Source organism: Struthio camelus, chromosome 1, assembly GCF_040807025.1.
Source record: "Struthio camelus isolate bStrCam1 chromosome 1, bStrCam1.hap1, whole genome shotgun sequence".
NCBI lineage: Eukaryota > Metazoa > Chordata > Aves > Struthioniformes > Struthionidae > Struthio > Struthio camelus.
Window position 1 is genome coordinate 28,559,864 of NC_090942.1, and position 22,078 is coordinate 28,581,941.

The following is a 22,078-nucleotide window of genomic DNA, read 5'->3' on the forward strand; positions in this document are numbered from 1 at the left end:
CCCCTTTTTTTCTAAAGTACTTTGTCTAGTGTGGTCTAGTGTGGTCCCCTAACAAGTAGTTATATAGCATTGCAGAGTTGCTTTCAGGCCTTTTTTGTTGTTATCCTTCAATTTTGAACAGATTGATAAGTACAGAGCCAGAAAGGTGGAATTCTTGCTTTAAAGTCCTCTTCAGAACTGGAAAGGGAATAGACCTGAATTAAGATTTTTCTAAAGTCTTGAGAATTTCTGAAAAGCTGGATTTGGGAGGGGAGAAAGGGGCAAAGCTGGAATAAGAATCAAGAAGAAAACTGGACCTACTGCTACTGGCTCATGAGGAGGAGGTACAGGACCTTGGATCCAAAGCTCTTCAAACTTCCACCTGTTTTCTTCTATGCTCTTTACTCCAACCAACGCACCCCAAACCATCCTTCAGTGACAGTGGTATAGCTTCCGTTCCTGTTCAGGCATCTGACACAGTTAGTGCCGCAGCTGTTACGCTATCCCTACCAGTTTACTTCCCTGTGTGATCGTCCCTCTGGCTGGTACCTAAAGCTAGTCCTACCAAGAAACAAAACTCCTAGGAGTTTGATAAGAGGAAAGGGAGCTGCTGGATTTTTTTTCCTTTTTTTTTCTTTTTTTTTTCTTTTAAGAACTATTTTAAATATCAGTGGTCAGGAAAGAAATGTTATTTTGTTACTCAGCTGGAGGGTTTTTTACGCTGCTGAAATGAAAAGTTTTTATCAGCCTGGTGAAATTAAATGTTCTAAATTCACAGTTTTTCAATGCATCTATAGCAGTTTAAGATGTTTATGGGTTTAAATTAACCTAATTATAAAATTATACCTATATATATGGGATAGATAAAATCACAGGTAGATCTGTATCTGTAAAATCCATACAATATAAAAAAATCAAATATTTAAATGTTGTAAATAGTAAAGAGTTTTGAATATCAAATAGAGGATAATTTTATTACCTTATCACTTCCTTTAGATGTGCAGAATTATTAATTATGTATCAGGCTGATGTTAACCATGCTGCTGAAAGAGGACAGACACCTTTGTACTTGGCCTGTAAAAATGGAAATAAAGAATGTGTTAAGCTGCTCTTGGAAGGTGGAGCAGATCGAACAGTAAAAACCAATGTAAGTCAAAATTTTTTGTAAAGATAAAGTACCTTGTATAGCGCTGAATAACTGCGAACACCTAGGAAACATTTAAAGTATTTATCTAAAGTTTTCTTCAAAGCTGTGAAACACCATGTGATTTGAAATTAATGTTTTGTTCTTTTCATCATACTTTATAGTTTACTCTTTTAAACTGTCTACTTTCTCTAAAATCTCCTAAATTAAATTACTTTCCTCTTATTTCACATATTTCAGATTTAGCCTGCGATTTGCAGCAGGTCTTTCTTCAGCATCACGCGTGAGAAATAGAACTTTTCTGCTTGACTTAGTCTAAAGAGGAGACAGGGATTTTGCTTCCACCTTTTATGTAAGGGTGCATCATTGTTGTCCCTGAGGGGGAAAACATTCCTCCAAAATTTGCCAGCCAGTATTGTAAAGTCTCTCATATCAGGGAAGGGAAGAATATGGCAAAAAGAAAGTGTGCATGCAGGAGAAGGGAAAAGAAGAGAGGACTATCTCCAAATTAAAATTTATGTATTGCTCTTTTCAGGGGCTTTCCTGAAGTTTATTTCTTAAGAACTTGAAGTAAGCATGACAATAAATGTCTGGTGTAGGCAGTCCAGAAACATGGCACAAGAGATAGTAACTTATCAATACATTCTGCTCCCCTATTCTGCTGAATATTTTTGATTCATATATGCTGTTTTTCAGAAAGTAAATATATTTGACTTGAAATGAGAGAAAGTTATGATATCAAAAGCATGAAAAGATCTGACTGATAAATTGAATTGTGGCACATGAAACAAATTATTGATTGTTGGAATCAGGTTAGTCGGACACTTGATAAGGAAGCACTCTGTTAACAGTGTACAGCCCTGTAATACTTAGACTTTAAAAATTTTGAAGTCTGTTTACTGTTCTGTTCTTGGAGAAAACTGTAAAATTACCGTACTACACTTCTTTCCTTTCCTTTCCTTTCCTTCCCTCCTCTCCTTCCTTTCTTCCACCCCCCACACATACAAGCAACTCTGTTTTCCCAAAGAATTATTATGTGACTGTTGCCTATCTTTTTAATTTCCAAACACAGTGTTCTATATGGATTCATTGCTGATATAATTTCTGTAAACATTTTTCTATGTGTTAGGGAGTGTTTGTTTTACTTTTGTTTTATTAGGATGGCTGGACACCGATACATGCAGCAGTGGATTCTGGTAACGTTGACAGTCTCAAGCTCCTTATGTACTATCGAGAGCCAAACAATGGGACCTCTTCAAATGAAGCAGAGCCTAATTTAGACTACTTTGGTTTGGGGAACAGAGAAGACAACTACAACAGTAAAGCCAAGCCTGTTATTTCTGCAGATCTCATCAACCATGCTGACAAAGAGGGTTGGACTGCTGCCCATATAGCAGCATCAAAAGGCTTTAAGGTAAGTCTATATGAACAAATTCCAGTAACCTGGTAGAATTTGGGCAAGATAAATCCTACTTTTTTTAACTTTGAAGAACTAAAAATTCAATGTTGAGTCTAAGTTTGTCTGGTTTGTTGTTCCACTTGATTTAACAGAGACAGAGGTAGGGGTCCAGTGGGTCATTTACCCCGGAAGCTAGGTATCCAACATACATGGGATGAATCATCCTCTGTAAATGCCTATTTCCTTGGGGGGATAATAAAAAGAGAGAAGGTGATTACCTGAAGTTCAGATTTTCAAAGTCAAGTTGAGGTGAATCCTACCCTAAACGCCTATTCATTGGTTGTCCTTTATTTAGTGTAGATATTAGATGGATGTAGTTTCCTCTGAAAATTAGAGGAAATTTAACTATGACCAATTTTCACTGATGGAGAGAGTAGAGACAAATCTGTGTGAGTTGGATACATTGGTTAATTTCATATTTTGAACAGGCTTTTTAGTAGGCCTTTTAAATTTTTTCACCCTCTGTGAATAACATGGGGAAGGACTTGGCAGGGCTTACTGATTATACATAGGAAGATTTCCTGACATGGAATGTTGCTTGAAAGGTTTGACATCAGAAGCTTTACATTTCTAACGTGGAATGTTGAAAGGATTTTTTTTTTTTAATGACAGCCGTCAGTCAGATCTTACTGTGAGACTGTTGCCTAAAGAGAAGATAAAGAGAAGATACTAAACCCAGAAGAGAGTCAATTTTAGGAAAATATAGCCCAACACTTTAGAAAGTGGCTATTGATTAAATGTCTGATTCAATATTTCTATTTACTTTTTTCAGATAAATTTGCTATAATAAATTTATAGTAGCCACAGATTTAAGAAATAGTTTGTTATATTATGTTTAATCAGGGACCAGCCACTGTTTACTCATCATTTTGCATTAGGAACCAAGTCGATGTTCTTTTACCAATGTAAATTAGGCAGGTGCAAACACTTACTTCAGATAACCTCCATTCATCTCACTTTAGATGGAGTTTAAGGTATTTGTTAATATCTGCAAATTCCTAAATTGTTTGGAATACTTTGCTTCCTGCTCCGATAATATTATTCTCCAGAACTTTGACGTGAGGTTTTGTTTTATTTATTGTCTAAGAGATGTCTGTGTTTTCTCTGTGAAGGCACGGAGACTGGACCTATTCACATATACCTTTCATTAATAACTCAAATTTTTGAGTTTCTGAGCACATTCCTAGTCATCTGTTTAATAAGGTCTCCATTGAGGGTTGAGGGTCTGCTCTTAGATAATGAAGGCAATATATAGCTGGCAGTTAGATTCCTGGTTTTGAGGTTGTGGAGAGCTGATTTAATAGTATTTGATTAAATGTATTTATTGACTCAAGAGAGATGTTTGGGATATTAAGAAGCTGAAAAAAAGTATTAATAGCCATCCTCAAGTACTGTTAACACTTCATTCTCTAGTCATTTATCTGTGCTTTCTGTAGCATGTCACTGATGACAATACATGATACATTGCATATGAACAATGCTGCACTGGCATTTGCACCATAGTCTTCCAAGACTGATAGATGCCATTCTTTACAGCTAGATAGTGCTAGAACATCTTAGCCGCTCTTTCATGGGCAGCAGAGCCAACATAGATACTTATTCTCCTGAGGAAACGAGAGCCTCATTCCTTTCTCCTCTCCTACTTCTGTTTTTCTGTATTGCTTATCCACTTTCAGTCTCACAGTTCAGTCCTCTCCCTTCTGCTGTCTTTGCATTGTACCCATTTGAGAGATGGTTTTAACTTACTAACCTCACCAAAAAAAAAAAACCTTGTGTTTTTCTGGGTTAGTTTTTTTTTTTTCTTCTGGCAAAGTTAGTGAGCTAGTCGATTTTTGAAAAGTTCTGGCAAGTGCTGGAACCTCTATATGGTAAAATTACATCTCATGGAAATAGCTTAAATTACTGTTATGTTTGTGAAATTTGTAAAGATCTGCGGTACCCTGACAAATGTCTTTCTAATAGAACAGCTACAAAATAGATAACAGCAGCCAAACCTTCCAGAAGCCACTGTTCTGAATCAGGATTTTTAATACTTGCTTCTTGTCTTTTCAAGGTTTGAAAAATCTCTGCTATGATTAACCCCAAAGGTTAATACAGTATTAATTAGTATCATTTGTAATGGTGGATTTTTTATATGGATATTTATTCTTGAAAGACATGTCTGAGAATGATGATGCTTTCGTGCAGGCCACCTGAATTCTTGCTGGTTGGATGAACATTAACAAGCAGAATTTAATTGGTCTTCTGATCGCAAGTGAATCAACATTTGAAATGTAGTTTCGTGAGGGGTTATTTTGCCACTCTGGGAAGAACTGTGTAATTTTTTTTTCTTATTATATATGATTGTACCAATCCAAATTTGTCTGCTAGTGGCTTGTTTCTAATGAACTATAATGAGTTTTAAAGCGTTTTACTTTTCTTCAGTACATCTTAATTTAAATCTTTGACTTTTAAAAAGACATCATTTTGTTGGCATCCCCTCAGTATTTGTGCTCTGAATTTAGTATAAATCTATTATTATTTCACTGCATTGTTACTACTCTTGCATAAATTCAGATTTACCTGCCAAGGAAGAAGTATGTAAAGTGATTTTAGTGATCATTGTTCTTTTGCTGTGTACCCCTCACATGTCAAGCATAATGGAAACTCATTCTTTTGCTAATACTTGGTGAACTGCTAAGTGAACCTCGTTCTATAGATTGCCATCTGAATAAACACAATAATTTGTCTGTATTAGGCTTTAAAATTGCCTTTTTAATATCGCTTGAACATTGGAGCAAAGATTTTGAAAGCCATGTTTAGCTGGACTACTGTTTCCTTATGTGAATACCTAAACTAAAGGCAGATGTTAAGAATTGCTCATTTCAACTCATCAGCACTTGATGTTTCAGAACTGTGGAAGCCTGGCTGCCTGTGTTCTGCCTTTTCAGAATCTTGGTTTGAGAATTTCAGATTGGCCATAAGATATTTTTACTCCTTGTTTTCAGCTCTGTGAGAAACATCATTTGAACACGCATATCTAGAAATTCTGTGAGCTGACTAATGCATGTGTAAGAATTTCAATGAGGAGTCTAAATGCCTGTTGGTAGAACTGTCTGCTTAATGCAACAAACAGACAAGTGAATAATACAGTTCTTACCTTTGCAGAACTGTCTAGAAATCCTTTGTAGCCATGGTGGACTAGAGGCTGAAAGAAAAGATAAGTGTAATCGAACACTGCATGATGTTGCTACTGATGATTGCAAACATCTCCTAGAAAACTTAAGTAAGTAATATTTGCTATCAGCACTATAAGAAAATGTTTTTAGTAAAGAGCTTATAGGACACAAATGAGAAATATTAAAAAGATAGTTGACATTTTTTGTCACTACAAAATAAGATTTTTTCCTTAAGTAAGCAAGTTATTATTACTCCAGATTTTTCAAAAAATACATGATAAAGTCTTTTTGGAAGGCATTAAATGACTTACATTTTTATGTTTTTAAATCGTTTGAAAAGCTAGTATTATTTTGTACACATCTGCAAACATCCATATCCTTTTAGAACTTAATATTAGTATTTTTTTTTCCAAAGCTATTATCCTTATACCTTCACTCTTTTCTTCATATTCTTGCAGAAAAATCACTAGGTGTATAGGTGTTGTGTTTGCTCAGACTAAGAATATCTTCCAGTCATATCTGAATCTATTTTATAGCAGTTTTATTTGTCATTTGTGTATTGTTAAGGGGATCATTTGTTTTATTCTTCAAAACAAGTTTTAGAGAAAACATCAAGCTATTTCTTTTTTCCAGCATCAATAACTTCTACCAGAAGACCAGTCTTCTGTCAGAATTTGTCGTCTTCCTCCTTCTACATAAGTTTTGCATAGGGAAAAAACTTATCCTCATCATTTCCAAGTAGGGACTCAGAATTGAAGAGAGCTGGCTGACCTGGTTCCAGGTCTTGACAGAGTTTTTCTGGGGTTAGAAATTTGTCCAGCCACTAGCAAGTTCTACATTTTCTGTTCCTATGCATAATCAGAACTATTGTCTTTGTAGGTTTGTGTGCTTCATATTTCTTCACTTTTTTTTGTGTGTTTTGTGTTGTGGGATGTAAGCCTGTGGCTAATCAAGTTCATTGATTATGAAGAAGGTAGGGGAGCTTTCTGAGCTCATTGTGATTTCCTCTTCAGGTGCCATAAGATATGGGTTCCTACCATTTTCTCATAGGTGCAGTATGGAATACAACTCAATCTCTATTAGAAACTTCTGCTCTGTGGTCTACTTGTCTATCAGACTGAAGCCAATTCCTGATGGCTGAATTTGTAGCCTGCTAAGTTGAGGCTTGCACTATTTTCGTCAGCCTTAGTACCCTAGAACATCTGTCTGTTCTGGCTGGTGGTGGATCCAATTCCCTTCCCCAGGTCAGCACCTTTGGACTCCATTTCCATTTTCTTTCATTTGTTAAACCTGTGGTTCACATCACTGCAATCATAATTAGTTTTTCTCCCCCACAACATCTAATCTGTGGAAACTTGGATACTCTGCTCTTGGATCTGGATATACACCTCCACCAGCCTACACTGCATTTTGAGTAAACTTGGGGTACCATCCTCTGCCTCCATCACTAACCAGTAAGGTCTCCACTGTAAGGAGTTATAGGCATGTAGGACAGTAGGATGCTCCAACAGGTCTGGGTGACTGGGGGCCTGGATTGCCAGCTATGCTGTAGAGGTCACCTGCACTGAAGTTTAGGCATACACTTTAACTCTATCTTAGGGGACTACTTTCCTTGATACCCTCCTATATTTCTCATGGTCATTACCCATTTCCTGGGGGTCCAGCCTTTAGAAGGGCAAGCCTTTGATAAGTTTTTCACAGTCCCACATCTGAAGAATGCCTTTGAGTAATCTTCACCCCATGGTGGGCTGGTAGGTTTAAATCAGAGCTTCATTGGTTTGTATCAGCTGAAGATTTGGCTTCTGAGCTCAAAAAACAAAACTAAGATAATGTTGGAATCTTCCAGAATAAGCTGATATCTTTTTTTACAGTGTCCTTATCTTGTATTTCATGAGTAATATCTAAAATGTATTGTTCTTGCAGTAAAGTTAGAAAGACTTTTCATTTTTCACTCAGTCATCTAAATGATCCATACAGATTTCAGTATGCTTCTGTGAAATTGTATTTCATTTTTCACAGAGCAAGTTGTAAAATAATTTCATTAAATCAATTTTCTAGTATGTTTCTGGTATGCACATGTAACTTCCCTACTTTCTGCTTTTAACATATACTCAGTTTATTCTATAGCAAGTTAAATATATATTTTCAAGTGAATTTTCTGATTTAGCTCCTTATTTAAAAATATTTGACTTGGCTAACTGCCTTCTCCACTTGTATCCTGGAGCTAAAAAATTGCTTTCTGTATTGATGATTAAAAGTGTGTATAACCACAATAAACTGAACATCAAGAAACTATGCACCATCTCTCTTAAAACATAGGAAAATAGTTTGTAAAGAGGAAATCAAAGATTATTTAAGTTTTGTGAACAATTATTAAGTGAACATAATAATACTCATGTGTTAATGTAATAATTGGTACTTTGATATTTGTTTTTCGTCAGTGCTCTGATGGTCTGGTATTGATCCGTGCTCTGCTTTTACATTGACTCTTCCATAGCAGGAGTTATGTAATCACTTTCCTTTGCAATGTTATATCCTATTGGTATTTAATAGGGTTTCTATTGAGTTTGCAGTTTTTCTTATTTTCAGTTTTCTATTTTTTAACAGATGCTCTTAACATACCTGTAAGGATTTCAGTCAGTGGCATTGAACCAGCCCATTGTGGTACAGAGGAATTGGATACAGAAAACACAATATGCGCTTTAAATATACGCAAACAGACATCATGGGATGATTTTTCAAAAGCAGTATGTCAGGCAGTGACAAACCATTTTCAAGCAATCACTTCTGATGGATGGAGGAGCCTAGAAGACCTGTCACTTAATAGTGCTGCGGAATCCAGCATTGGCCTCAGTGCAAGCAGTATATTATCTGTCAAACTAGGTATCTATATTAGTGTAATAAAGAGAAGCAAAACTTATTAGGGTTTTCATGAATTTGTGAAATCTTATTCCATAGTTTTAAGTATATTTAAACTACTTGTGACAGCTGCTTGATCAGTATTGTCGTGACTACGTACATTTAATAAAACATTTTTATTCTCAAAGTTACTTATTCTTTAAGTACTGCTTACTGTAAAGGAGTAGAATTCAATAAAAATATTTTAGGTTTCTGGATCTTTTGTAAGAAAGATACTACCTATGAAACATAGAACATTGCCTGCGTGATCGCATTCTTTAGTTTCAGCTGTGTGGGCGGTATAATGGATTAAGCATTTTAATATCATCTCTGGGACCACGATGTAGGTCCTAGGTTAATTAGTCCTTTACTCAGTTTAGCACTCCAGAGGAGGGATCTGTTTTACATGTGAAACAGGACCAGTTAAACAGAAAACTAAATCTGTACAGTAAATCCTAACTGAGTTTCCTAAATATAGGTTGAGCAGAAGAACTCCTGGTTTATGTAACTTCACTTATCAAGGTAAAACAGAAACATCTTTAAAAAGAATCTAAATAATGAGAAAGTTGCCCAGAATTGGGAACTACTAACAGTTGCATAGGATACTGGAAATTTGTGTGCTTCATCTTAAAAAAACAAACCAAACCAACCAACCAAAAAAACACTATTCATACTTGACTGCACAGATTCTCTTGTTTTATCCAAAGTGTAATGTAAGTATTTTACCTGTGAATATTCCTTGCAAGCTTGCCTATTAAACTTCTATCTTCATTAGCAGAAAACATCAGTATTATCAGTCATATGATTTAGTAGATAAGATTGAGTTATTTGTCGAATTGGTGTATGCACTCAATCTTTGCGGGAAAGTGAATAGGCTTTGACTGTGGAACACTTCATATAGACACAGTGAATGTCTTATTTATTTATTTATTTTAAACAGGAAACATTTCATGGTCAACAGGCCAGATTTTTTCCCAACCACCATGGGACTTTTTGAAGAGGAACAGAGCTGAGCATATCACAGTGTTTTTGTTAGGTAATTTTCAGTTTGTAGTTTTCCATTTTGAACATTAAAATGCTTCATGAGATATATAATTTGAGAGGCATTTGCTACTCTTTTTGCTTTTCAGTGTTGTTTGGTCCTCAGAAATATATCTGGATAGTTAAATTATTTAACTAGATTAAAACGACCTACAAAGTGTATAAAATGTGGAGGCATATAAAACCCCTAATACTCTTTCAATTATATAATAACATCCATTTTACTTATGTCGTAGATACCCATGAATCTATGTTGCTAGATGAATGCCTTTAATTTCTTCATCCTTTGGATTTGCATAGCCTGTAGTTGTAGGAGGTTACTGTAGACACTACATGAAAAGCATGTATGTCTATCATAAATGCATATAAATGTGAGAATGTTTAACAAGTTATTTGCTTATCTCCTTTTAAAGGACCTCAAGAAGGCTGTCTGAATAGTGTGACCTATGCATCTATGATTCATCTTCAGACACTTCAGAATTACCTCCGCTTGGTAAGTACTAAGCTAGCTTCTCTCCACATGCTATTCATATGTGAAAACATTTCTTTAAGAGAGCTGATTAAAAATACTGATCTTCTGCTCTATGAAAGAATGTCAAAGTTTAAAAAAAAAAAAAGGGATGAAAGTGATTATTTTAAAATAAAGCTCTCTCATGCTTCCTCCAGTAAATTTAGTCACATGAAGGCATTAACTTTCTTCTTTGAATAGATGCCATCTGATTGCCTGAACTGCTTAGCAAAATATATTAAAAATTCTGTGATATGTTATTTCTTTCCAAAGTTATTTCATTCCAGTTTTTGATGGAAAAGCAAGTTAGAATAAGTTATTAACATAAGCAGTTGAGACCTGATTTTTATTATCAGCTTTATGTATAAGCCCATGACTCTTACAAGTTATTTAATATCTGAAAATGTAAGCATAATTGAGTAACATGATTTAACTTTCATAGATCATTTGTTTTAGCATAGATAATTAAATCAGAACTAGTTTAAAATGTGCATAAATTCTGCTGTGTCCTTTGATACTATTTTATGTTGTTAGAATAACAGCTGTGTGACATAGGTTTCCGCTATATTCAGCAATGTGCAGCTGAACAATGACTTGAGTGTATTCCCTAACTGCTTATTCATAAGTATTGAATTTTTATAACTGAAGTAATTTTACAGTGAAGACAGTGAAAATCCATTTTTATTCTACAGTATTGGTAACATGATCCCGTTTCAACTGGAAATACAGTTGAAAGTTAAGTTGAAAATAATGTTGAGTCCTTGGCGCTGACTTATACTACTCTCTTCATTGATTTTAAGGTCTAGTCTAATTCCAAATCCAGAAAATATTTGTTTGTGACTCTTAAACACATCCTTGACACCCCAGTTTTTCAAGTTTTAGTGACTGGTGTAATTACAGAATAGTTTTTTGTATAGTTTTATAAATTGGGGTCTTCCTTTATGAAAGTATTTCAAAGCTGTAGTATACAAACACTGCCTATTTTGAATCTAATATATAAGATTATCAGTAGTAAGGGTTATCAACTTCAACCTCCATTAGGTGTGCTTTGTCACATCTGGCTAAAAAATATCCAAGTCTATGTCTAAAGTAGATCTAAGTCTACTTTCAAATATAATTCATTGTCTGTCTACAGGTTGAACAGTACCGTAATGTCATCTTCCATGGTCCAGAAGGAAGTTTGCAAGACTATATAGCACATCAGATAGCGGTCTGCATGAAGGTATTAACACAAACATATCAATTAGTTTGAAAATTGGAGTATTTTATCATTTCACTAAATCTATAAATTTTCAACACAGCAAAAACAAGTGGCTGCAGGATTCTCATGTGAAATAGTTAAAGTTGAAGTGGATGCTGGTTTCTCCAAGGAGCAGCTTGCAGAATTGTTCATCAGTAGTGGTAAGATTATTTCAACAGGACTAATTTTGTTAACCTCTAGGCATGTTTTTGGTGATACAAACACAAGAAATATGTTAAAACATTTTGCAAAGAGTGGGGCATGTTTTAACAGAAGCTATAGTTTTCCAGGTACTTGGGGAATAATGATAAGAGTCTAAGTGGAGGTAGAACTAAATGTGATAATTCAGTAGGGAGTTCTTTCTACAGTTGATGCCACTTATGTAAAACAAATAGTTTTTAATATGTTTTCTTCTGTCTCATTCCTTGTTCCCCTTGTTTGTGAGCCTCTAAGTTGATTGCAAAGGTTCAGATCTACCGCATCAGAAATGACAGACTACTGTTGCTTTATTGTAGCTGTTCTAATGTAAAAAATCTTATGAAAAGGTAAGTTATAATTATGATCTCTTTGGGAATCCAAGGAGCAGTGAAAAAGTAATTAAAAAGCTGGATCACTTGCTTTCGATACTTATTTACTAAATACTTATATAGTCTGAGCCCAGTTGTGGGGGGCACCCAGGGAGACAAACGTTAATGTGTGTGTATTCTGCAGGGCAAAGTTGAATTTCTGTTAGTGTAAAGTGAAGAGTTTTCTCTTAACAGATATGAATAGCCACCTGAAGGCTAAAGTCCCATCATGTGGGTGCTGCACAATTAAGGAGTCTCAGAGCGGTCAATAGACTGTGCCTTTAAAAGGTCAGGATGAATAATTGGTAAGAACGAAAAAATGAGAGAAGACAGAGTAGCCAAAGATGAATGACAAGAAGAATGGGCAAATTAAGTAAGGAACCAGAAGAACGAGGGGACATGCATCAGGCAAAAGTAGGAAGAAGAGCATTAAAAAAGAATAGAATATTAAAAGTGAGAGGCAAAACAAAATTTTCTCTAGAGGGCTTGTTCATGCATTTGAGCTCTGATTTTTTTTTTTTTTTTTGGCCATGGTATTAACAATATTCTACATATACGGTGATAATATAAGAGGCTGAAGAGAGATGCAATACTTGTTCTCCTGGGTACTTTTCACGTCAACTTTGGCTCAAATACAGTTTTGCTGTTTGAAAGCAGATCTCAACTCTATAGCTAATTTTGCCCCATTGCAGCTTTCTTTTATTTTTTCCATCTTTATTATGTAAGGGTTAATTTTCTGGGGTTTGAAGAGCGTTGGGAGGGAGGTCAATGAGCAACAAAACCAAGCAGTATAGTTTGAATCTTACCCTGGTAGCATTCAGCCTTCATCTGAAAAATGCTGGACCCTTTCTCTTTTATTATTCTGGCCTCTTCTAGAGCTCTAGGATTTTGACTTTACCTTTCATGCAGTATGGTCGTTCATGTTAATAATAGCATAATGATAACTCCTGAAACATAATTTTGTTAATAATGCTTCGCTTTTTGTATTGAGGCTGGGCTTCAGGCTTTTGAAACTAGTAAATCTATTGATGCAGTCCCATGTGCTGCAGTGTTGAAACCCTGAGACAGCCAAAGCTTTGAGATGATCTTCCTCTTCCTTTTTTTATCTCCTCAGTATGGACAGATCAGAAAGACCAACAGGACTTTGAAGTCTTAACTCAAATGGTTTATTAGAACAGGCGAAATGGTGTGCAGTGTTCGACTCTGTCTGTTATTTTATTCCGTGTTAATTTGTGTTCCTCCAGAAAATCCTGATCACAATTTGGAGGATAGCATGTATCAGTGATTATTCCTGCTTGGCATTTTGAATGTCACTATGTTACTAGGAAAGAAGAAGAGAATATTTAGTCAGAATTTAGCTGGGCTTTGATTTTTGGCCTGCAGGCCAGAAAATCATTCATGACCTGTTTTATTTACCTATTTGCTTATTTAGCTTCTGCGTCCCTAGGAAAGCTGCTTCTTTTGGAAGCTTGACTTTGTGTCAGCAACATATGTTTTTTAATAGTCTGTGCTTGCGTTACAGCAGTGTGTGGCTGGTTGAGTCTCTCATTTTTCTGCCTACCCCTTTCCCCATTGTTTGGCTACATCTTCTCCCCTAGGAGAGTGCTCTCTCCCTCTCTAAATGGTTCCATCAAACCAAGAGGATAGTATTTAGGACTTGGTAAACAGCTAACCATCCTTTCTGCTGCCCAGCTATATCTTCTTAGTAAAACACAGCAGTAATACTTAGGAAACTGCACATAAGTAAATTGCATTCATAAGCTACAGTTGCTGTAGATACAGTTGCTGCAAAAATGAGAAAGCTTCCAATCCCAGCTGATCTTCAATGAACCAGAGGAATTCAGTGAGCCAAAGCTTTAGGGGGATTGTCAGTTGGAAAAAACCTCAGCTCAGAGCTTAAGAAAAGGCTTCTTATTTTTTCTTTTTGACTTCTGAGACCTTGCATGCAATCTCGTGTCCCTGTCAAAGAACCTCATAAGCTCTCTGGATGCATGCGAAAGTGATCTCTTCTAATGAGAGAGCGTCAGAGTTGTCTAGGTACTGCATGGGGCAACTGTCTCACAGTCCCTTAACATATGAGACATTTTAAAAATTAGGCAGATCTCCCTCTTCTTTTCTTTTTTTTCTTCATTTTCAAATGACTCCTGTTGAAAGCCTGTTCCAGACTCCATTCCTTTGTTTAAAACCTGATCTCCAGCCTGGATTTTTAATGTGCGGTTTGTATGTTTGCTCTCTTGACAGTGTTTTATTTTAAATTTGCTTATTTATTTTAAATAGCTATTTCTGAGCCCTAATGTTTACATCTATTGTATATATGTCATGTATTTAGAGAGCTTTCTTGTTCTCTAGCAACTTTTATTTTTCTTAAACAAAACAAGAAGACTGCACAACGTGATAGACCTACTTCTTCCAGACTCCTTATATGCTTGTGCTTTTTGTATTCTGTGATGAAGATTGTGGCCCCTTCTGATTTTAACCCATTAAATTATTATTAATTTTTTAATTACCCACATAGTAACTATGATTCATATGTTCTTATATGTTACCTATTCTGATTTTGCCCTGTTGCTCAACTTTATCCTTAATGAAAGTCTTTAATATCCATTCAAAAGGTTCTGGAACAAAGCGAGGTGCAATATACTCAAGGCAAGCGTTTTGTTTAATATTAATATTGCAGAAGCCTTCTTCTGGGATTTTGTGTTCTAGGAACGTCTGCAAAGGTAGTATCTTTCTAGGCCATAAGATGTTGAAATGAGAAAAAATGAATGAGAATATTTGGAATGTGATAAAATGAAATATGTATTATTTAATACCTGTTAGGTTCAGGAGCTACTACTGGTAATTGTGTCTCCATCTAGCTGTGATTATTTGGGTCATTCTTCAAGAAGCAAGTTCTGAAGAGAGGGCAGTAGCAAACAAGTAGGCAGTCTCACAAAATGAATCTAAGTTTTTTATGAACATGGAATATTCTGAATCCATTGATCACTGCATGGTGTAAAGAGTTTGTGTTAAACGTTTAAGAGTATTACACCAAATGATAAGAAATGTTTCCAGAGATACTTTTGGCCTGCTAGCTTTTCTGCTGTGTTTATTTTCAGTGTGCTGAAATCTTGTGTGTATATGAGGACCGATAACCATTTCAGAATTTCTTTTTTTAATACTAGCTTTCACTTTTTGTTCTCTTACTGTACAATATAATATTCTTTCCATTATTTGATTTTATGTTTCTGGTTTTAAATATATTTTATGGTCTGGCTGCTTCCGTGAAAATATTAAGAAGGAGAAAAAAAAGTGATGGTGCTCAGTGGTAAAATCTATATATACAAATAAAAATGAATTTTCCTAAGTAGACATTAATGTATGTTTTTTAAATATATTTATATGTATATATTTCAGCTTGTCTGGTCCCAGTTAAACAGCCTCCTGTAATCAAGACAACCATTGTGATTTTAGAAAATCTGGAGAGAGCTTCTTTATCTGAATTACTAGGAGATTTTCTGGCACCTCTTGAGAATCGTAGTTCGGAAAATCCTTGCACTATTCAAAGAGGTATTTAAAGAATTTGGGATAAAGAAATGTTTTTACAATAGTACAAGTTGCATTATAATACATACCAAATGGAGAACTTAGAGGAGAAAAACATCACTAGTTCCGTTTTTATGTATTATTGCAAACGTAGCTATTCTCAGCCAAATATAGCATACCCTAAGTATGCTATATTTCATTTATTTGTAATTTTTTTTCTTTCTAATTATGTCAATGGTTCTTGCCTTTGTGTAAAATCACTTAGAAGCTTTGAATATTTCAGCTGAATGTTTTATGGTTCATTTTTAGCAAATGGAGTTTCTGATGCCTTTTACTTTCATGAGAACTGCTTTTTATTGGGGACAATCTCAAAGTGTCATCTTCATGGCTCTGACCTGCTGGTTCAGCAACATTTCCGTTGGGTTCAACTTCGGTGGGATGGGGAACCAATGCGTGGCTTACTTCAGAGGTTTTTAAGAAGAAAAGTTATAAACAAGGTAAGAACAACTAGAATCAGCTTCAGTATTTTGTCCATCACCAAGTTTGTAAAATGTATTCAGTGATACTGTCAAAAGCTGAGTGGGTAACTAAGTAGCTCAGGAAAATAGCATTCTTCCATTTTTTTACTGAAAACAGTGAGAATACTAACTTTGTACCAAAAGCTACATTCAAATAAGCAAAACAAATACAATATCTATTTCAAGAATAAATGGGTTGTGTATCTGCAGATTTTGTGCTCAGCTTCGTATAGGAAGATGGCCCTGGTTGATTGTCATAAATATACAGACAGGCTGCAAATAATAACGCTATGGATACCTGCATATCCGCTGCATCCTTCAGTATTTTTTTCTCATCTTCTGTGTGAGCACTACAATAAAAATCTGTTCAGCAAATGTAAAATCTCTTTTCTCAGTGAATTTGTTCTATACCTCTAAAATAAGCTAGTTGTGTGTAATGTTTGTATTGTCCAAGTTTTATGCAGCAAAAAGAGTTTTCATAAGCAATTCAAGGAAGAGAGTTGAAAATGTATCTGTAGGAAGGGAGGTTGTTCTGAGCTGATAGGTCTGCAAAAGCTGGAACAAGAGACCAGAAGATAGGAAAGACAGGTAACTGTTTTTACATAAATAAACAGAGGTATGGGAAATAAGAAGAAAGATGTGAGCAAAAGCAGAACTGTGGAATTCTGAAAGCTATGTAGCAGCTACTGCAGACAGTCAGGCAGTGTTAGGCTGAGGGAGCCTAACACTGTGTGTTAGTGTTAGGGAGAGGGAGTTAATCAGAACAGCTGCAAAGGAAGATGATCTTGGCAGCAGAGTTTTGGACAGGCTTAAAAAAGGAAATTACTCTAGGACTAGAAAAAAACTGTCATTAGTAAAGAGTCCTGGTCAGGAACAACAGACTTATTGTTGGTTCTAAGTGTACAGCTGTACATGTGTCTTGACTGCCCTTGAGGATGTCACCTCTTCTACCCCGCACCACATCTGTGAAGTTTAGTGACTTAAAGAGATTGTAAAAATGAAATCTGTGGCACCTGAACATTTCAGTTATTGTAATGAGGAAATTTAGAAATATTCCTAGATATTTTGTATTTATATCCTGTATTCCAATTCTTGCTCTGAAAGAATAACATGAAAAGTCTTATCAGTGGAACCCTAACAGAGCACTCTGAAAAACAGGAAAAGCAACTGCATTTCTCAGGTTACTTTTTTTTCAGGTGCATAGCTATTTATCTTTAAGTACTTTTTTCCCTCTATGAAATGTTGCTTAGTTTTTTCCAGGAGCTATAAATATTTAGTGAGTAGGAATCATTATGAGTGTTTGTATGTTTGAGGGTCTGAATGGTTTCCAGAAGCCTGGCAAAGGATGGGGGATAGCAACTATGTGTAGGCCAGAAGAGGGGACAGTAGAGGCTGGTTTCTTGAAGCTACACCATAGTGCTGGAATGAGATACAGGCCAGAGGACAGTGCAACACAAGCATGCAGCAGAATTCCCTTCCATCCTCTTGAGGAGAAAGGTTAGAAAGGTTGTATTCTCCAGCCTCCATTGACAAAATCTGAAGTGTGATCTAAAGTTGTTTATAAAAGGAGAAGGAACAATTTGATCCTAGATCATTCAAGATCAGAGAGAGGGACTATATTCAGTTGAGCGTAGGGCCAAGAAATACAGCAGTGCAATGTGCAGACAATTGGAGAAGCGATGGCAACTCGACTTGGTCAAAGGATAAGATTGGATCAAACTTATTCTGCCAAACTACTGTGGCTACCTGAACTTGCAGCATCATGTTAACAGATGTCATTTTCAGGTAATTTTATTGAGGCTAAAAACAGTCCTCAGCCTTAGAGGACTGTTTAGCTTAGAGTTTGAGAATGTAACATGTTTCTACCTCTTACTGAAGCTGAATAGGGTTTGGGTAATCATCTCATTAAGTTTTTTTTTTTCTCTAAAGCGTGTTTGCTCATGGTGGATATTTGGGGAGAAAAAAAGCCGTATATCTCTTCCTGTATCTTCCCTAGTTAAATAAGGTATACAAATATCCAGTGTGTTAGCACATTTTATATTTTTTTTTCCTCCATGCGTGTGCCATATGTAATCTCAAATGCCAGTTGGTGTGGGTCTGAAAATGGTGGATTCTAATGTTAAAAATAGAAGAAAGATTAATCTGTTATAAAATCAAAGACAAAGTAAAACCACATTTATCATTTGAACAGCCAGCTATTTCAAAGATCCTTGCTCTTGTATCCTAATACTTTGTTTGTCCTTAGTATTCATATTTCCAGATTAAAAGCTCTTTCCCCCTTATTTTAGCATATTAGTATATATAGGAGACAGTCTGAATGTTTTTCTGCATTAAAATTAAATTGTTCACCTACAGACTTTGTGTTAGTAGTTCAAGAAACTCTGACTTCAGTGCTGGCAAATACTATCCCTAGTGTGTCTTTTAATGCTTCATTTAATTCAGACTATTCCAGAGGATAATCCGAGGATTAGGATGAAGACTGTAATTTGGACTCAGATGAGATAGAAGATCTTTCTGATGCCAAATAATTTTCCTTTAACAAGGGATACCAAAAAACATAAGTCTTAGAGGAGGGCATCTTTCCATCGTTGCTTCCAAATATAAAATCAATACAGCAGTCTTCTGAGAATATGCCTAGATAAGACATTCCTGTTCAGTGTGGTTGTGTGTTCTTTTATATACCTTATTTATATTACATACATTACATAGGATATGAGAGATGCCTCTTGTAATTCTAGTCTTAAACACCATGGAAAAAGCAGTGCTGCCAAACATGTCTCAGTTTCCCACAGGAAATTAGAAGCACGTCAGTTGGAAATTCAGTTAGAGTATTTTACGTCAGTTTACAACTGAAGTTTGTATGCAGAAAACTTATTAGCTCCACAGTAGTTTTGGCCATTGTTGTAAAGGTTCAGAAACTTAAAAAACTTTTCACTTCTGGACTGTAGAAAAACAGACCCTCATTCACTAACATGGAAAAAAAGGTTGTGTTTGAAAGAATCACTGAATGAAGTACTGTATGCCATTAACCAAAACCAGAACTTGTATTTCGTCGCTGCAGGTATAGTTTTGGTTCGCAGAGCTGTCTTATATTCAGATTTAATAGATGTCTGCTGTTTGCTATTGCCTCCAGAACATTTCTTTTTTTTGGATAATGTGGTTTACCTTTTCCAGATTTGATACCTTAAGTCCCAAACTTCTCTTCATTTTCAATTAAGGGTAATATGAAAACTTTCTAACTGATCTTTTGGAAATGGAAATTAATAACACTCATAGATTAGGAAACAGAAACAAGGACATATATGCATATTTTGTAGCACATATTCATTCCAAAATCTGTGAAAATTCTATCATCTTCACTTAAATAATCATTTGACACACAAAAAAAGCCTTTTTAAAGCCTTTTTTCTTTTCACTGCTTTTCACTTTTCCTTTATTTCTGTTTGTGCAGTGAGGCCTTAGCTTTTCCTTATGAAAGCAGACTTTATTTCACATAGTCTTTTTTAGACTTCCAGAAGTTATTCTTCAGGAATACATGTTTCTTTTTATTCACATTTGGAAGATGAGTGTTTTTGTTTCCCATCTCTGGTGCATATTATATTGCATATAATATTAGATATTATAGGTCACTGCACAAATCTGTGCTAGCAAAATAGTTGAATTATTTATTGATAAGGAGATATCTTTTAATGTGTAGCTAGCAAAATACAGTTTAATACAGCAAGAGTTCTTTATGCTTGACAAAAAGGCTTGATTAGTTTTTGATTGTTCCTGATTTACCATGCTGGGGGTGGAGGGGAACAATCCTTCTTTGGATTTCAAGGAAGGCATTTTTGGCAGAGGTCTTAGGTGATGTCAATCGTCTTTTCTCTCTCTGTAGTTCAGAGGCAAAGTACCTCCTCCTTGTGATCCTGTGTGCAAGATCATAGACTGGATTCTTGCTGTTTGGCATCAGCTGAACTCTTGCTTATCACGTCTAGGAGCACCTGAAGCACTTATGGGGCCGAAACACTTCTTCTCTTGTCCAGTGGTACCTGGTCATGGCCAAGTGACAGTGAAGTAAGATTTCTGTTTCCTGTTTGACACTTAAGTGCCAATTAGATACTTATTATGAATGTAGCAACTCTATTTCCCCTAAACCCCATCTGTTTGACACCAGTGTTATTTTCTGGAATGGTTAATTCTGCTCAACCCTTTAAGCTTTTTGTTCTTCATTTCAAGACCGCACTGTAAGGAAAACTGTGTATTGGGGAACAGGTCACACTAAGATTCAAGAATTCTGAGCTAGAAGAGTTGATAAAGTTTCCTTTTGAAGTCACACATGAGAGAAATCTGGAGAACTGGAATGCTTTCTCTCCCATTATTTTTTAAAAACACATGCAATTTCACAGATAAGTTAGCTTAATAAATAAGGGAGATGTATACTTTTCAGCTATATGCATGGTTAGATGTCCGGTGAAATAGAAGAGCAATAAAGATTTGCTTTCTTTTCCTGCTTAGTGCTCATTACATGAACATTTGCTCGCATTCCAACTTTTCTGTGAATGAGATTGATACAAGAAATAGTTATGAATTTGAAATGTATTAGTTTTTATTAAAATTGAAATTTATTAAAATATTACTTGACAATATTAAAACATAATGAGCCTCTAATTAATATCCAGACTCATTCAAAACTCAAATAATACATTGGTTTCTTGAGATGTGGCATTGCCAAATTAATACTTTTCTCCCTGTGTTTCATGACATTCTCCTTAACTGCCAGTTCTGTTCCCTTTCCATGATGTTTCACTCCTGTACCAATTTCTTCTGGCCCTCATTCCAGGGCCCTTTGCTTAGTGTGTGCACCTGGCTTTCTCTTCTTTTGCTCTGTTTGCAGAGCCTGACAAATTTTTCTTATTTGTTCTTGTCTCTTTCTTCAAGCCCAGATTTTCTAATATCCAGAGTAATTACCAAATCTAAATGTGGATTTAGCATGGGCTTGAAAGTTTATGGTTGCTGTGAAATAAACCATGAATAAGGAATGTATGCATCTGTCTCTTGCCTTAATCTTGAATCATGTCCTCTAAAGTGTCTTAATCATTTATTTATTGCAATGGCATTAGTAGAGGATGGAGAAATTGTTGTTAAGATTCCTTAAATATTCATTTCTGACTTTGGAATTTCTTCTAAGTGTAACCCTGACTGGATTCACCATGCTTTATTTTGAGATTATTACTGCATTCCCATAATGTCTTTGACTCTTACGATAGTGGTATGCCATCTGACTCTTCATTTTAATATAGGTTTTTGTCCACCACTAAACAATTAAAAAGAATAGCTGGAGTGAGCATTTACTGGATGTTTCTAGTTTGGCAGCGTGATAGCTAACAGTATAGTCATGTAACTAGCAATAAATAGATTTCATTATCAACTCATTGGCTGCTGCTATTTCAATCTAATTGAACAATAAACTCAGAAAGCCTAGTGGCAGTGCTTTTGGAAGTGATAATTTAGGGTATGAATACTCAGCTGATTTACCATGTTATTGCCATTCCTCTCCTCTTGCACCTCCTCTCCACTGTGCTGTTGTGCTACTTTTTGCATTTGTTGGAGCCTACTGAGTCAATTCATTCACTAACACGACAGGCGTCTATCCACAACCTGGGATTGCTGTGGGTGAGGTGAGGGGGTTAACTGTGGCTGATATGTTAGAGTTAGCACAAGGTAAGTGGTAAAAGCAAATAGCTGGGAAGAAGGAAGAGAGAGAGAATTTCCTTTCCATTTCCTTTCCATTTCCTTTCCATTTCCTTTCCATTTCCTTTCCATTTCCTCATTTCCTTTCCATTTCCTCATTTCCTTTCCATTTCCTCATTTCCTTTCCATTTCCTCATTTCCTTTCCAACTGAAATGAGGTGTAAATTGTTTCATATTGCATGCTGTTTCATGTAGCTTCGCAAGTTCTGGAGAGTAGAATGAACGAATAAATGAGGAAAACTCTAATTACCGTTTCTTCTTGTTTCTGATCTGGAGAATTAAAGATGATGTTCCAACAGGAAAGAG

General features: G+C 35.6%; 1 protein-coding gene across 4 annotated transcripts in view; it reads left to right on the forward strand.

Moving 5' to 3' along the window:
• CTTNBP2 (cortactin binding protein 2) overlaps window positions 1-22,078 on the forward strand; it is a 96,504-nt gene that overhangs the window by 63,707 nt on the left and 10,719 nt on the right. For all 4 annotated transcript variants that reach the window (XM_068932587.1, XM_068932600.1, XM_068932592.1 and 1 more), the window contains exons 7-17: window positions 976-1,126; window positions 2,283-2,537; window positions 5,730-5,847; window positions 8,348-8,623; window positions 9,579-9,674; window positions 10,093-10,172; window positions 11,323-11,409; window positions 11,489-11,588; window positions 15,390-15,542; window positions 15,828-16,015; window positions 19,917-20,095. In XM_068932587.1, the coding sequence (XP_068788688.1) occupies window positions 976-1,126; window positions 2,283-2,537; window positions 5,730-5,847; window positions 8,348-8,623; window positions 9,579-9,674; window positions 10,093-10,172; window positions 11,323-11,409; window positions 11,489-11,588; window positions 15,390-15,542; window positions 15,828-16,015; window positions 19,917-20,095 (1,683 nt within the window). The remainder of the gene's footprint in view (window positions 1-975; window positions 1,127-2,282; window positions 2,538-5,729; window positions 5,848-8,347; window positions 8,624-9,578; window positions 9,675-10,092; window positions 10,173-11,322; window positions 11,410-11,488; window positions 11,589-15,389; window positions 15,543-15,827; window positions 16,016-19,916; window positions 20,096-22,078) is intronic.